This window comes from Colossoma macropomum, unplaced genomic scaffold, assembly GCF_904425465.1.
Source record: "Colossoma macropomum unplaced genomic scaffold, Colossoma_macropomum, whole genome shotgun sequence".
Taxonomy (NCBI): domain Eukaryota; kingdom Metazoa; phylum Chordata; class Actinopteri; order Characiformes; family Serrasalmidae; genus Colossoma; species Colossoma macropomum.
In genome coordinates, this window is record NW_023494799.1 from 31,931,634 (window position 1) to 31,946,424 (window position 14,791).

Genomic DNA, 14,791 nt, shown 5'->3' on the forward strand with positions numbered 1-14,791 from the left:
AAATAGCGCAGCCCTATCAATAAGTGCTGGAGATTGAGCCTCCGCTAATACAGTAGACAGTGTGTACTGTAGATAGACACTATGGATGCCTCAGAAACTCCAGTCTGTAAAGAATGTAACAAGTAACCACACTGCAGCAAAGCACATCTAAATAAATTAATGTATAGCGAGAGATAGAGTTCCTGTATATATATATATATATATATATATATATATTGTTCCTGATTGATTGTAGCCTCTCACTCTTTCATACAGCTAGATTCTTATCACACTGGAGACTCTCGAGGGGAACTGGAATTTGCTACTTTACTGTTGCTTTTGTTAGTTTGCTGCTCACTGATTTCTTGTAGGTCTCCTGCGAGCACCGTCCAGCGTAGTCTGCTGAAGGTGCTGAAAGTGTTGCTTTAAAGGCCATTTAAAAGCTGTTTTTAAACAAGAGGGCAATAGTCGATGATTCTGCTACAGAAATATACAGTGTGCAAGAAGCTGGGCTTCACCCTGGACAACTAGGGATGGTATATATAATGATATGTATAATAATTTACTGCATTAAAGCATTAATAACATGTTATCTATAATATCCTTAAATCATCTACATAGTATGTTACGTAATTAATTGTGTTTACAATCCATTTACATTCTGTATCAACTGTCTTCTGTCTTCAACTTCTATTTATAAATATAAATGTGGTATGGATTTAAAGTCTGCACTTTTTACAGAATTTCTCCCTTATTGCCACTGTAAGCAGCATCTTAAGGCATATGCACTTATCCCTGAATTTGCACTCACCTTTACCTCAGCCCAAAACCTAAACCTAACCCTAACCTTAACGCTGTTGAGTTTTACCAGCACAATTTGAGATTATGTAGAAAAGCTACAGGAGACCATCAAAATAAAATGTGCTCATAAATTGAATTGAATATGGTAACAATTCAAAGGGTGATGAAGTGTCTTTATCTTCTTTATCTTCAACTCTCAGTGACCTCATTCTGATTTGACTGGGGATGATTAATCATTCCCAATAATTTACTGTAATTACTTAGATAAGAATCAACTATTGCAGGCATGTATCGGTTTGTTTAATGAGGGCAATTTACAGAATTGATTTTAACTCAAAAGGAATGTGCATGAAAAATTAAGCAGGTGTGTGTGTGTGTGTGTGTGTGTGTGTGTGTGTTTGTGCATGCATGAATGCATACAGAGAGCCAGATGTACGTACGAGTACAGGAGCAGCAAAACATGTACACCCACAATACACCTGAATTAAACATTAGATTTACTAGGATGGCTTTATTTATTGTGAAAACCGCGTGTAACCCCACCTTCTACCTGCTCGTTTGTGAGGCAGAGGGTTTAAAAGAGGTAGCAAAATAACAGAGCCGTCAGCAAGCTCGAGACAAAACAGAAAATGAACGGTCAGTGCTGAGGAGATAGTACTGTTCATTAATAAAGTTCTTTCCCACCATTGTATAGGGGTGTTATTTCTCTCTGCCTAGGAAAATGGAGTTTATGAAATGATGAAACATGAACTGCGAGAACATATTGTGGCTGCATTTTGCGTCCACATGCGTACATCTGGTCCTGAGAGTTTACACAGGGTTATTCTGATGGCAAACATTCTTTCAGCATGTGTTTGAGGCTCGCGCCTCTGTCTAACCACTACGGCTGCTGTCATTATTAAAAGAAGTCTCTCAACAGCATGTCTTTTGAGACCCTAGCACAAATTCAAAACACCCGGGTTTAAAAGGCGGAGGACAGGCAACGCAAAACCGGCTGCTGCAAGCTGCTCAAACTTTAGTAAATCAAGCAGAATAAATAATCAGCCGCAAGTGTAATATTGCCACACGCTGTTTGTGTGGCCCTCCTTCAAATGCATATGCATGAGGAACAGAAGCATTTTACCATGCACAATCCCAATAAGCTGTGCATTTAGGCTTTTGTGTCAGTTTCGTAACACATTATGTCCACTTTGTGTCTGAAACTGGCCAAATGCTTATTACATGTGTGTTTGTAGGTACAAGTTTGAATTGTTTTGTTATATTTCTGAAAAGATTAGATATAAAATAATCCACTTGCATAAGGAAGGGTAAAGTCAAAGCAAAACAAGGTAAAACAGGAGTTTCCAAAACTGGGGTTCATAAAATGATTGAGATATAAAAAAAATGGGACTCCTAACAACAGTGCAAGACCTGGAAGACCACCAAAACTGTCACCATCAGTTAAACAGCACTCATCATTGAAAGAGAGGAGAAAATCAAGCTCCACTTCTGCTTCAGAACTGAGAAGACAACTCAACACTATGAGTCTGAAAGGATGTGTAGCTGTCTTACTGAGAAAAGCAAAAAGAGAAATGAAGTGATCACCCCAGAGTCCAGATCTTAACCATTGCTGAATGTGTTTGAGATTTTTTTGGAGTGTGAGAAGTAGCAAACGCAACCAACTTCTAAGACTGAACTTGGGCAGTGTGGAAAAATATCCCTGCAGTCTTCTTGCTGAAACTGAAAGCAACTCTCCACTAAAGCTGTAATAAAATCAAAAGATTGACAAACTAAATACTGAAAAAATATATATTTAGTATTCTAAACAGAGTCTTCTGTGTAAGGTTTATTTTTATACATATATTTTCTGCTTTTTCTGTTGCTGAAAAATAAATAACTCTTTTAAAGGCTGTGTTGACAGAAATTAAAGCAATGAAAGGTGGTCTCTTACATTTGCACAGTACTGTATATTTTCTTTTGAGTGTGAAAGAATACTAACTGGCTGTTAGCTCAACAGGTGCAAGGCATTAGTGCTGGTGTAAGCAAAGGCATGTGTGTGTATGTGTGTGTGATTAGGGGTCGCAACCAGAGGCTCTGGCAACCGGATGTCCATAATGATTCCATCACAGGCAGTGCCAACACTAGCAGCCTTTCACAAACCATTCCTCTGCTCTGGCTTGGGTGTGTAAGTGTGTGTATGCCCCTTCCCCACGGAGCACAGAGCTAATAAGTAATCCTCCAGCTTTGTAGCTGTGAAGGCCATTACTCTTAGCATGAGCTAATGGCTCTCTGTCATTTCAAACATTCATTTCAGCTCACAGGCCTCTAACAGACGTTTAGCACCGGGATCTTCCGCGATTGCACTCTGTCCCTGATTATTATCAGTTTTGACCCATTTTATAGTGAGCTAGAATCTGCAGTTGTAACGCATTTTCCTCCCGTTCCATGACTTGTTTCCGGGTGAAACAAGTTATGAGCATTTTCTCTCGATGATTCGTGAGGGGGTGGTAGGGGGCGGTGAAACTTGATATTATATCAATATTACTTTTTCCCTACCCACTACTGCACTGTGGCAAAGTCATTACATTTTGATGGGAAATGGTAAAACAAGAATTAAAAAAATAAATAAATAAATAAATAAAGAATCATGCTTAATATCAAGAGACATGAACTGACAAGGTTGAAAAAGGTTCATTTACACTTTTACCTTTTGAGCTCTGCTTTAAGAAGCAAAAAATTCCAAATCAGTAACATCAGCGAATATAATTTTGTATGATCAAAACCTCCATCAGTGCTTTACTCATAATGATATGATGGTCAGCTGTCAGTGCTCAACTGGTCAAGTATGACTAAGTTTTTAACTGTAAAATTTCTTCGAACTCACAAAAAAATGAAAACATTGTGGAATTCCATTAGATTTAAGTCATTCAGATGGGTTTGATGTGAAATGCTCCATTCTAGAAAAAGTTACTGAGTCAGAATTGTTCACAGTGCAGTGAGACGTTTAATACCTCTAAAAGCTACATTACAAAATTATTATTGCATGAAATGGTTAAATATGTGTTGCCTGATGGCTGAGACATTTAGGTTTTGATCTAAAGTGTGTTTTTCAGGGTGGAGAGGAACATTCAGGGTGGTAGAAGGCAAAATAGTACCTTAGGTTTTCAGATTTACCTGTTTTTCCCCTTTTGCAACACTACATGTGAAATCTCAGAAGACACTGGTCACCATTTTGAATGGTGAATTTTTTGAGTTTTTGAGACTTTGTGCCCCTTGGTTTCTGCAACCACCACTGTAAAGAAATCTAAGTCTGTAAGTTTCTTTACAATTAACCATTGTACATCAAACCACTCTGAGTGACTTTCTTTACATCTCAACCATTGAATGTTGCTGACATTTAAAAAAAATCGGAGGAATTCCCATTTAATATCGGCTGTTATTACTGTCAGAACAATATATTGTTCAGGCTAAATATATCTTTCGTCGAGAGGAATTAATGTACTATATGCATTTGCAGGTGTGTATATGTGTGAGTAAAGATCACACAGTTAAGCTGATATAGAAGCCTGCTGTGGCAGGGCTGTACAGCGCGGCCGTGCTGGTATTTGTGTGGCGTTAATGTGGGCTGAGAGTGTGTGGGACAGGCCCGTTCAGCCTTGGCACTGGTATTTGTCTCTGTTATGCCCTCACCTCGGGGGAGATGTGTTTATTAATGTGCCACTTCCCTTGATAAATGGCCAAATGGAGAGGCGGGCCTCCTGATACCCCTCCCCCGACCCCAGTGATTTATGTCAGCAGAGACTGCGAAACCCGCTGGAACCCCGAGCACCAGCACCCTGTCAGCCCAGCCTTAAACATGCTTGGAGAATAGGGGCTTGAATGGGACTGGAACGATCTGATCCGCAGTCTTGTGCAAAGTTTCCCAAAACACCACATCTTGGTGGCTTTACCTAAGATGATCATAGATGATCATAGATGAGATAATCATGTCACAGTACGCCTTTTTGTACTTGTAGTCCTTATGCATTAATCTGCTGGGCCAGAGTCTATGAAGCTACAGTATGAAGGCCTTGCATGGTTTTTATCAAACATGCACAAAATTCTTAAAGTATACATTATATACATGGGGCGGTATCTTCTGAAACATCTCAAACTGAAGTTAAATGGAAATGACAAATCGTGGCATGGTGACACGTCCATGGCTGGAAGGATTACTTTGAAAATGTATTTCAGTACAGATTACAGATAACATGATAACGAAAAGTAATCTGTAACCTTATCCAAAGGATTATTATATTATAGTAACATAATCTGATTACTGATTCTGTTAAATATGCAACACATTTTGATAAGATGTCTTTAAACAAGACAACCAGGAAAACTACATTTTTTTTTCAAACTAAATTATATATTACAGGTGACATATCTGCCAAAACTTTGTACACTTTCCCCTGTATTGTTCACTTTTACAAAAACCGGTGCCAACATGACGACACGGGCAATGAAACAATCATTCTTTTGACTTTCGCTAAAAGTTGCTGGGAAGGTTGTTTTTTGCTGCACAAGCAACAGAGACAACAGTGTTTGCTGAAGTGAGTTCACATAGCCAGTGAGAGGCGAATAAAACAATGAGCATTTTTCCTCTCTGAAAAATTGTGTTTGGTGTGCAAGAGTGGTTGGAATGTAATCCAGCTTTTAATCACTCCATTTTTATAACATATCTGTACTCTGGCTGCAGCCTTTTCTTCTGTAACTGTAATGGAATACACACCCTTATATGTAGTCTATTATTACCCACTAAATTGTTGCATCATGCCTGAATAATCAACATAAAAAATAGCCAAGTTTGAATTCAAAACATATAACTCACTGCTGTACAGTGTAGCGATCTCCCTTGGTACACTGGCTTATTTCAAAAATTTCAAACCGCCCCTTCTACTATAAATTACAAACAGTGTGCTATATTCCTGATTTTTCGGTGGTTCTTGTGCTTTATCTGGGTATTAACAGTACACTACATACTGTTCATTGTCCAGCGGCTAGGACACTACTAAGGAATTTTATTTAAGAAGTAGATATAAATGAACACAAAACCTCCCTTGTCTATCAAACCCATGCCACATTCATCCCAGTGACCCATTCTGTTCCTTCCACCGAACGACCCCGCAGGACCCCTGGTTATTGAGAGTTACTGAGTGAAGCTCAGAGGTGCGGACTGACGGGCTGTGGATCAAAGCCAAAATCCCGAGCACAGCCTAATGAGCTGTTCAGCCCTGCTGCCTTAACACAGCGCAGGGTTTTGTGTGGGTCAGTCTGTGTCACACATCAGGCCAAGATAGAGGGAGACAGCTGAAGCATGAATGGAGGAGAGGACCAGAGAGAGGGAGTGAGGAATGGAGGAGAGATGTTCTACGCAAGACGCCTCGCCGTCTGTTTTTGGTAGATGGTTGTTTGGCCTCGCCGTTCACCCATGCAGAGAAGGGCAAGCAAATATTTGCTCAGTAGCGGAGATGGACCGAGAGCTACTGTATGTTATCGTGCTCTTCTCTAACCCTTAAAACTCTGGAATTATTATATTGTTTTGCTATACTATTTAAAGGAGAATGCAACATTTCTGCGTAATTAAATGCTTCAGTGAAAAATGGCTCATTCTAGAGAAGCTTACAGAGTCAGAAATGTATACAGCAGTGGTGATGGGAACCAGACGCTTGTAGAGTTCAATGCATCTAAAAACTCCACCTCCATGAAGTGGTGAACTTAGTTTGTTCCCACCCTAATAAGTCTACATTCCCACCCTTATTTAGCCCAACATTTCTGTGATGGTTGTTCCCAGACCTTCTTGTTATAAGACTACAATAAGGGTGGCAGCTAATGATGATAGTAACACATTATTTTGAGAGCTTATTATAGATGCTTTGTAGATGCTCACTTTGTATTTAACTAACTGAAACTGAACTCTAGGTTGAATGTAACCATTCTATTAAATCTGCCTAATCAAATCTAATTAAATCTAACCCTAAATCTAACCTTAACTTCCACCCAAAACCTTCAATTAATCTTAGACCTAATCCTAATACTGTTGATAATCAACTGTTTCATTAGGTAGTTCGTTAACAATTAAAGCACTTGTACATAATCCATAGGGGTCTATCAGATTTGAATGTGACCATGATTATTGATTATTTCTATAACCAAATAATGTAAAATTTATAACTATTATTTGATTAATCAACTAATTGAATTATTATTGCTATTTCGATTTTTGCTGTGACCATGATTCAAAGTTCTGTCTGTGCAACAAGTGATTTTGCCTTTTATGATGGAACAAAACAACTTGAGCCATATCAAACAGTGTATTTAATATACTGTATGTCCATCTGTTGTAATACCTCATTTATCATATGATCATTATAGGATATAGTGGTTCTCAGTGTTGGTTCTGGAGGTCCTCTGCCTTGCATGTTGTAGTGTTTTCTATGCTCTAAAACATCCACTTCAACTCAAGAAGGGCTTGTTATTAGTTCATTATTTGGATCAGGTATTTTTGGAGGAGGGGGAGCTTCAGGCAGGGCAGTGTTACTCCAGAAACAGGATTGAGAACCACTGTACAAAGCATTATAAAGCGTTTGTTTTGAAGTGAAGGTGCCAACAGTAAAAACCCATGTTGACATTTTTTTCATCAATGTCACTGACTAATGACTAAGTAACTGAGGCCTCAGAGGGTTGAGATGGGTTCAGAGCTTCTGAATGAAGAGTTTATTTTGGTCTTTCTGTGGTTCCTGGCTTAAGGACAGCGACCAGGGGTGTGAGCCCCCTTGTGCCAGTGTGAGCTGGGGACAGCGCAGCCATCTCAGCTCCCTCGTCAGCATCTCCATTTCAGGTCATATGCAGTGAGTTTGATGGCCACTTTTATTAAACAGCCTTTGATGGATGACGCTATGGCCGCAGCATGTGAAAGCTCCGGGACCCTCTCTAAGAGAATCGGTCTCTCCTCCAGACGGCCTGTCCCCTTTTAAGGTGACTTAGGAAGTGGTGGATGAAAACAGGCATTCATTATGTTAAACATACGCACCTTCCTCTGAGGGAAACACTCTCATAAATGTCACTGCAGAACAGTCTGTCCCACATGTGTTTATACAGACTGTTGGCAGAGAGAGTGGGGGATACTGTACAGTATAGCAGTTACCTTAAAGTAATAGTTTGGCCATAGTTTGATGGCCAAAGTTTGCTTCTTTAGTTTTCCACTGAAAGTATGAGGCTAATGTATCTAACAAGTAATGGAGGCCTATATGCAACCAATAAGCACTGTGCAGACTGCTTGGTTAAAGTGTCGCACACTTTCCTCAAACCGTGTAAAGCTGTGTAATTTCAAACAGACCTGCTTTTGGGGTTTTTGACACTGTATGACATACTTTCTGCATCATTTTAATATTATTCACATGGTTCCACTGTCAGTAGACAGCTGACCACTATGGGTCTGAATGGCTATTTCTGTTTTTCCTGCGGCAGAAAAAATATTAGCTTGTTCTGAATGGCCGTAGGGCGGCACGGTGGTGCAGTGATTAGCACTGTCACCTCACAGCCTGGGTTCGATTCCCTGGCTTCCCCTTGTCTGTGTGGGTTACCTCTCATAGTCCAAAGACATGCAATCAGGCCAGTTGAAGAGACTAAATTGCCCCTAGGGGTGACTGTGTGTCTGCCCTGTGATGAAGTGGCAACCTGACCAGGGTATTTTCTGCCTTCCGCCCAATGAGCACTGGCTTAGGCTCCCGCGACCCAGAAGGATAAGCGGCTTAGATGATGAGTGAGTTAATGAATGGCCATTTTGACTGGAAATAAAAAAATGAAGGCTGCTGTATAGTAGCAGTCTTTTGAAAGCTTTTAATTTTGTCTGTTCATTTTTAGATGCAAGCTTCCATTACTTGTTAGCTACATTAGCTTAGTAGCTCCAGCACAAAAATTAAGAAGCAAACATTAGACACCAAACACATCTTAGTTGACTACATTTGGAATAAGAAATGCATAAATATGAACTTTTAACAAATTATTCCTTTAAGTTCCCTATAAGGTTCCAATGTTACCAGCCAATCACAGCTCTTCCTGGAGCTCTGAGAGTTCAGTCAATAGAAGAACAGTTCACTGTGGAGGTTTGTTGAGTGATACTGTATCTAACCTCTATCTGTATTCTCTCTCTGTCTCTCCTGTACTGTAACTCACCATCCATGGGGTTGATGTAATCTGGCAGGTGGGCAGCAGCAGCAGCTGCGGCGGCGGCAGCGGAGGCTCCGGCCCCCTGCATAAGCAGCTCTCCGTACGGGCTCCTGTGGCTCGCCATCAGGTGGTGGTAATAGTCGGCTGAGCTGGCTCCAGGAGGGGGTGGGGGCAGGCTGAACAGGCCGCGCTCCTTCAGGTGCTCATGGGCTACTGTTGTGGGAAAAGAAGGAAAAGTGAGGGGGGGAAAACTAGTACTAGCACAGTAGTTATGTATTAGTTATTCCTGGTGTAGCCTATCATTCCTAATGCAGCCTACACTGAAATGGTCAGAGTACGGACAGACAAACAATGAGAGATGAGCTGCAAAATGTGAAATATTCCTGAATTTCCTCCACTCGCAAACTCATAAGCAAAGTCAGAGTTGTGGTTGCACTCATTTGTTTAATGGACGCAGCAGAGAGAAAAGAGAGCATCACCATAACAGCATTTTAGTTGTTAACATCTGCACTCAGTAAAACTCTGTTAAGTGTCAGGAGCAATAAGGGCGAAAGAGCTGAAGCTGCTTTATACAGGCCAAACGCGCCTCCCCATATGTTTCATATTTACGTACAGTTAGCATTTGGAGCTTCTACTTTGCTTTCAGAAATGTGCATGCATGTGTTTGTGCATGTGTGCACGCATATGTGTGTGTAACACCTTGAAAACATTTCCACTGATTTCTCACAGACAATTAGCTCTAACTGTGTTTGAAGTACAACTCTCTCTCTCCCATGTCTAACACTCCTTTTCATGTGCACTGTATTGTGGCAAAACAAATGAAGGACCCCACTGTGTTTTTGCTGAAATTCCAACCATGGTAAAATCACATTTAAACTACCTATATCTAATTTTCATCACTTTTTAATTTAATAAAAGAGTTTAGTGTAGTATATTAACACTGTTTAAGTTTAAAATGTACCGCTCACTCCCTGACAGACAATTAGAACAGAGGTCATTTACACACAGTACTGTACGAATGTCTTAGACACCTAAGCAAGTTGTTTCAATTTTTTTATCTTGGCAGTTTGTTTGGCAGTATGTATAAAACAGTACACAACTTTAAAATAAATGCAAACAAACATTTATGCAGTAAAATGTAAGATACATTATTGTTTTCAAAAACGTAGTTGAGCTGGTTACAACAAAACCAGGTACTGGATAATAACTATAATGCTGGGCTTCCTCAAGGAGAGCTTTGGAAATGTTTAAACACACTGACAGCCATAAAATTGCTACTTACTGTATTAATGGGTTCATACTATGAAAAACTGAGTTTTCCTCAATTTATGGATTGAGTTGGATATAATGTGTAAACACTGTCAAAGTCCATACAGTCCATGTATGGAAACTAAGCTGCAAAAACAGCCCATTTGAATTCAATATTTACATCTGCCTATTCAGCCTACAGCAGTTTAGCCCATTCACCCTGAAGTTATAAGGAGTGTGTGAGCCTGGACTGCTTTTTGAACAATACATCATGTAGAGCAGCCAATCAGAACAGAACTCATTTACATATATCAGTGTTGAAGGCACAGTAACAAGAACAGCCTGTTTTATTCTAAGGGATAAAGAGGGGCTGAAGTTTGCCATAAATGTGCATTATGACTGTTTTAACACATAAACAATGCAGACATTACATTAAAACATAAATTCTAAGTAGACCTCAGTTATCCTGAGCACATAAATGATAAATGAAATTGAATTTCTTAAGTGCCTAGAACTTTTGCACAGTACTGTGTACCAATCTTAAAGGCACAGAAAAAAGAAATATGTTTAAATCTAAGAGGTTAAAAATGGTAATGTAGAAACTAATTACGACTAGTTTTTGGTACATGAATCCAAACAAACATGAAAAGTGGACCTCAGGGAAACAAGAAAAACATAGTATTTGGGCCCTTGAAGCACAAAACTTCTCTTTTCACAAAGAATTGTTGACTTCAGTGGAATTGTGGACATGAAGTTGAAAAGCTGTGGAGTTTCTGAAGTTTCTATAGTTCTGCTCTGTCCTGCTATGGAAATAGCTCAGCACAATTTATGCTCCGCTGAAATGACCCCTTGCCAAAAAACGATCCACAATCTAATCCCAAACCTATTATTTCTATATACTCCTGTGGAGAAATAAATGTGTGCTTAAAATAAAAGCCAACAATAACGGTGTCCTGAATAGCTCAGGCTGGCTGCTAACATTTCAGAACAGGGGCAGTTGTATCCGCAAGTAACATCTCATATTCAAGGCCACGTCTACCTATCTGCATTCATTCAAGTTAAAATAGCCTCCACTCTCTCCGCTCTCTCCCTCTCTCTCCCTCTTTCTCTCCCACTCTCTTTTCTAGCTTTATCGCTGTCGGGATCTCCTGCGCGCTGCTTATTTAAGTTTAAAAGCGCAGACACATTACTGTTGACAGACTGTAAAAGGTGATTTATTTGGCCTGCTATTCGGCCTGCTCGCCTCAACCTGTTATTGTAATTCAGCTGAGAAGAGAGAAGTGTCAGCACGTCAGGGAGAATTCTGCCTGGCCGCTTTTCACTTTTTTCATTTCCACACACTTCCCAACATACGTGCCCTCCAAGGCTGAAGTTAAAGCAAAAGAAAGTTCAAAGTTCCAGTCGCATTTAGGAAGTCAGAGCTGCACAGTTCTACAAGCTCCACAATTGGGAATCGCACTTCAACTGGCATTTCTGCTATTTAAATGTTTGCATTTTAAATGAACAGTATTCAAATATCACAGCTAGCATTGTGACAAACCCTGTGATGGTCCATGGTGTTTCCTGCCTTCCGCCCAATGACCGCTGGGATAGGCTCCACCTCACGTGACTCAGGAGAATAAGTGGCTTAGATAATGTGCGTGTGTGGATGTGCTAATGATTTTTGCTCCAAACAGGCAATTGGCCAATTTATTATTTTGATTTGGGCTTATCTGTGTTGCAGTTTAATGACACAAGTAACGTGAGTCAGGTAAGTGCACTCATGCTGCATTTGACTGCTGCTGCTATGCCGAAATGTTGAGATGTAATTATGCATGACTCGTTGTTCTAATTAGTCAGTTGCCTTGTACTTTTAATGTAGAACTGTATTTGATTAATGTTATTGAAATAGGCAACTCATTTTTTTCTGCAATTAAAGTGCCTGTTCAGTGAATAAAATAGCAAATAAAATAAATTAATACAGCGACTTTGGCTAATAGGCAGTAATGGAAATGTGCTAGTGTCTTTCTGATTTAAAAAAAGCTAGTCCAAAAAGGCTAAAATGAAACTGGAATTGGAATGGGCTAGGGGTGTTAACTGCATAATTGAATAAATGTCTGATCAGTGTTTTGGGTTAAAAAGTGAATTTAATTTCTGATAAAGTAACTGATATTTGAATAGACGGGTTCAATGGCATGAGGGCGCAAGGGCGCAACTTGTTCCGGGAGATCTACTTAGTGATGCACAACCCCAGGTTTTCTGGAGTTGACTCCGAGCCCTGACTCCTTTGCTGAGGTTGATGGAATTGACTTAATTTTAATTGGTAGTGCCATTAATATAACAATCTTAAAAGTAGTTTACAGCACTATAGCAGATTTTTAGTTTCATAACACAGTGTAGGCTACAAGTAACTCTTTAGGCGAATGGCTTGCAAATGTATTTGTTAGCTAATGGTTAGCCTATGTTGTTTGCACCATGAAAAAAAAAACATAATACATTGTGTTACTGTCACATCTATCATGTTGCATTTTTTCACCCAAAAAAGCCTAAAGCTTTGCTTATATAAAACACAGTGCTGTGTTTGGTGTTTTCACGGGTTGTGTCCACAATTATTAGATTAAACAGTCATTTAACTATTGTTAAATAGTCATTTAACAATTATTCACTGACTACTAAAGGTCAGTTAAAGGGTCAAAAGAATTAGCTAAAATGTGCATCCCTAGAAGGGGAATAAAATATCAAGAACAGTGCATCACTAACCATGGCGTGAAAATATTTTATTGTTATGAATAAAGCATGAAAAAATAGGTTTAACCCTTTAAGGATGATGCAAACTGCGGCTGCTCCTGACACTTAATCTGCTCTTCTCTGTTAATAACGTAATTTCTCATTGCTGCTGTATTTATTTCATGGTGTATTCACTTGGAAAGAATCACAGCGCATCCAACAATAAAGACGTGCATTTTTTATACAGTGATTTTAAACTGACCATCAGAGCAATTAACAGTTACCAAGATGGATGTCCATATATTTGAATGACCATGTCATTCCTAGTCAACAACCACCAATGAAAACGAAGAATCACAGTCTAAGTTGTGTTTGAGTTTCAGTTGTCTGCAGCTCAGACTGAACTAAATTGAGCAAAACACAACAAAAGTCAAATGAATTGAACTGAACTGAAGCAAAGTACCTGCAATAGATCTGAACTGCAGAGAACTGTTTGTCTTTGTGCACTCACCGTCTGCAGGGCTGAGGCCGCGGGCGGCTGAGATCATGGAGAGCGTGGGGCTGCTGTGGACTGAACGCAGGTAGTGCTCCACGTGGGGGGTGACGTACGGGTGTGGCGGGCTGAAAGGCGACTCACCTGTCCCGCCTGGAGAGAGCCGGATAAGTGAGATATCAGAGATGACCGGGCTGCCCGCTAATCCTGGTGGTCTGTGGGGGAGAAGAGAAGAGAGGGGAGTCAATAATGATAATCACACCCAATGTTCTTACTTACATCTACATCCATCCCCATCATCTGAAAAAGAAAGGACAAACAGTTACCAATTATATGATGCCTGTGTCATTGATAATTAATCGACATTATCAATTATTGAGGTGATTATCTACAAAAATACAAACATTGCATCAGACTGAGTATTGGTAGATACTCAATATTAATCAGGATTGGGGTAAAAAAAATTCTGATTGGGACATCTCTAATCAATAATATCAACCACCAGTGTGATCAATCATTTTCCGCAACAATGATTCCGAATCACTTCAGATTCCCCTTCAAGCCAAAGTGTCTAAAATCAAAACCAGCCAGTCTGCCGGAGAAATTTCTCAGAGGAGAGGTTCTTGTGTGGAGTTAGGCTTGTGATGGATAGGGTTTGGTTCTTGGGCCCGAGGCGATTTTCACTGCATAAACCCAGCAGACAGACTCCAGTCTCTGCCTGAATGAGCGCCAACTCGTCTCGTGTAGTCTGATCTGCAGTCTCACTGATTCATGAAAGAGCATGATATCATGTCTGCTGCTCTTATTGTGCTGGGATCTGGGTTGGGGTTGAGACTGAGGGCAGTCATGAGGTGAAGCTCGCTGGGTTGAGCACCCACACTGAATGGCACACAAGCATACGATCATGTTACATGACCACAGGGGTTTGTGTGATACGGGACCCAGTCAGTCAGAGTGTATCGCATTATGGGCAAGAAGGATGCTGAAGGAAGAAAAGTTCCAACTTCTCAAGTTTACACTACTGTCAGAAAGCCTATTTACACTTGTGATTTCATGCGTCTCCAGATAATGTTCAGATAAGATTTACCCACAGTCCATTTTCAAATGGCTTCAAAAATGCTTCTCCGTTAGATAGAAATTTGATTTTTAGCAGTAGTGCTTTCTCAGTGTTACATGCAAATGCCAAGAAATTCTTTTCAGGAATATCTTGAGATGATGCTGACCACAACAGAGATTTAGTTCTATGCAGTTATGCATTTTACGAGAAGTAAAGAGAGAAACCAGAACCACTCATGGCCTCAAATGTGACCAAAACTGTTGCTTTTATTTTGTTGTATGTAAAGTATTTGGCAGAGCCTCATCTTTAGGGCATCT

General features: G+C 40.0%; 1 protein-coding gene across 1 annotated transcript in view; it reads right to left on the reverse strand.

Moving 5' to 3' along the window:
* The window catches only part of gli2b (GLI family zinc finger 2b), a 107,564-nt gene that overhangs the window by 22,891 nt on the left and 69,882 nt on the right, over positions 1-14,791 (reverse strand). Inside the window, exons 4-5 of the mRNA XM_036587212.1 lie at positions 13,436-13,632; positions 8,977-9,183 (exon numbers count right to left, since the gene is read on the reverse strand). Coding sequence (XP_036443105.1) covers positions 8,977-9,183; positions 13,436-13,632 — 404 coding nt within the window. The remainder of the gene's footprint in view (positions 1-8,976; positions 9,184-13,435; positions 13,633-14,791) is intronic.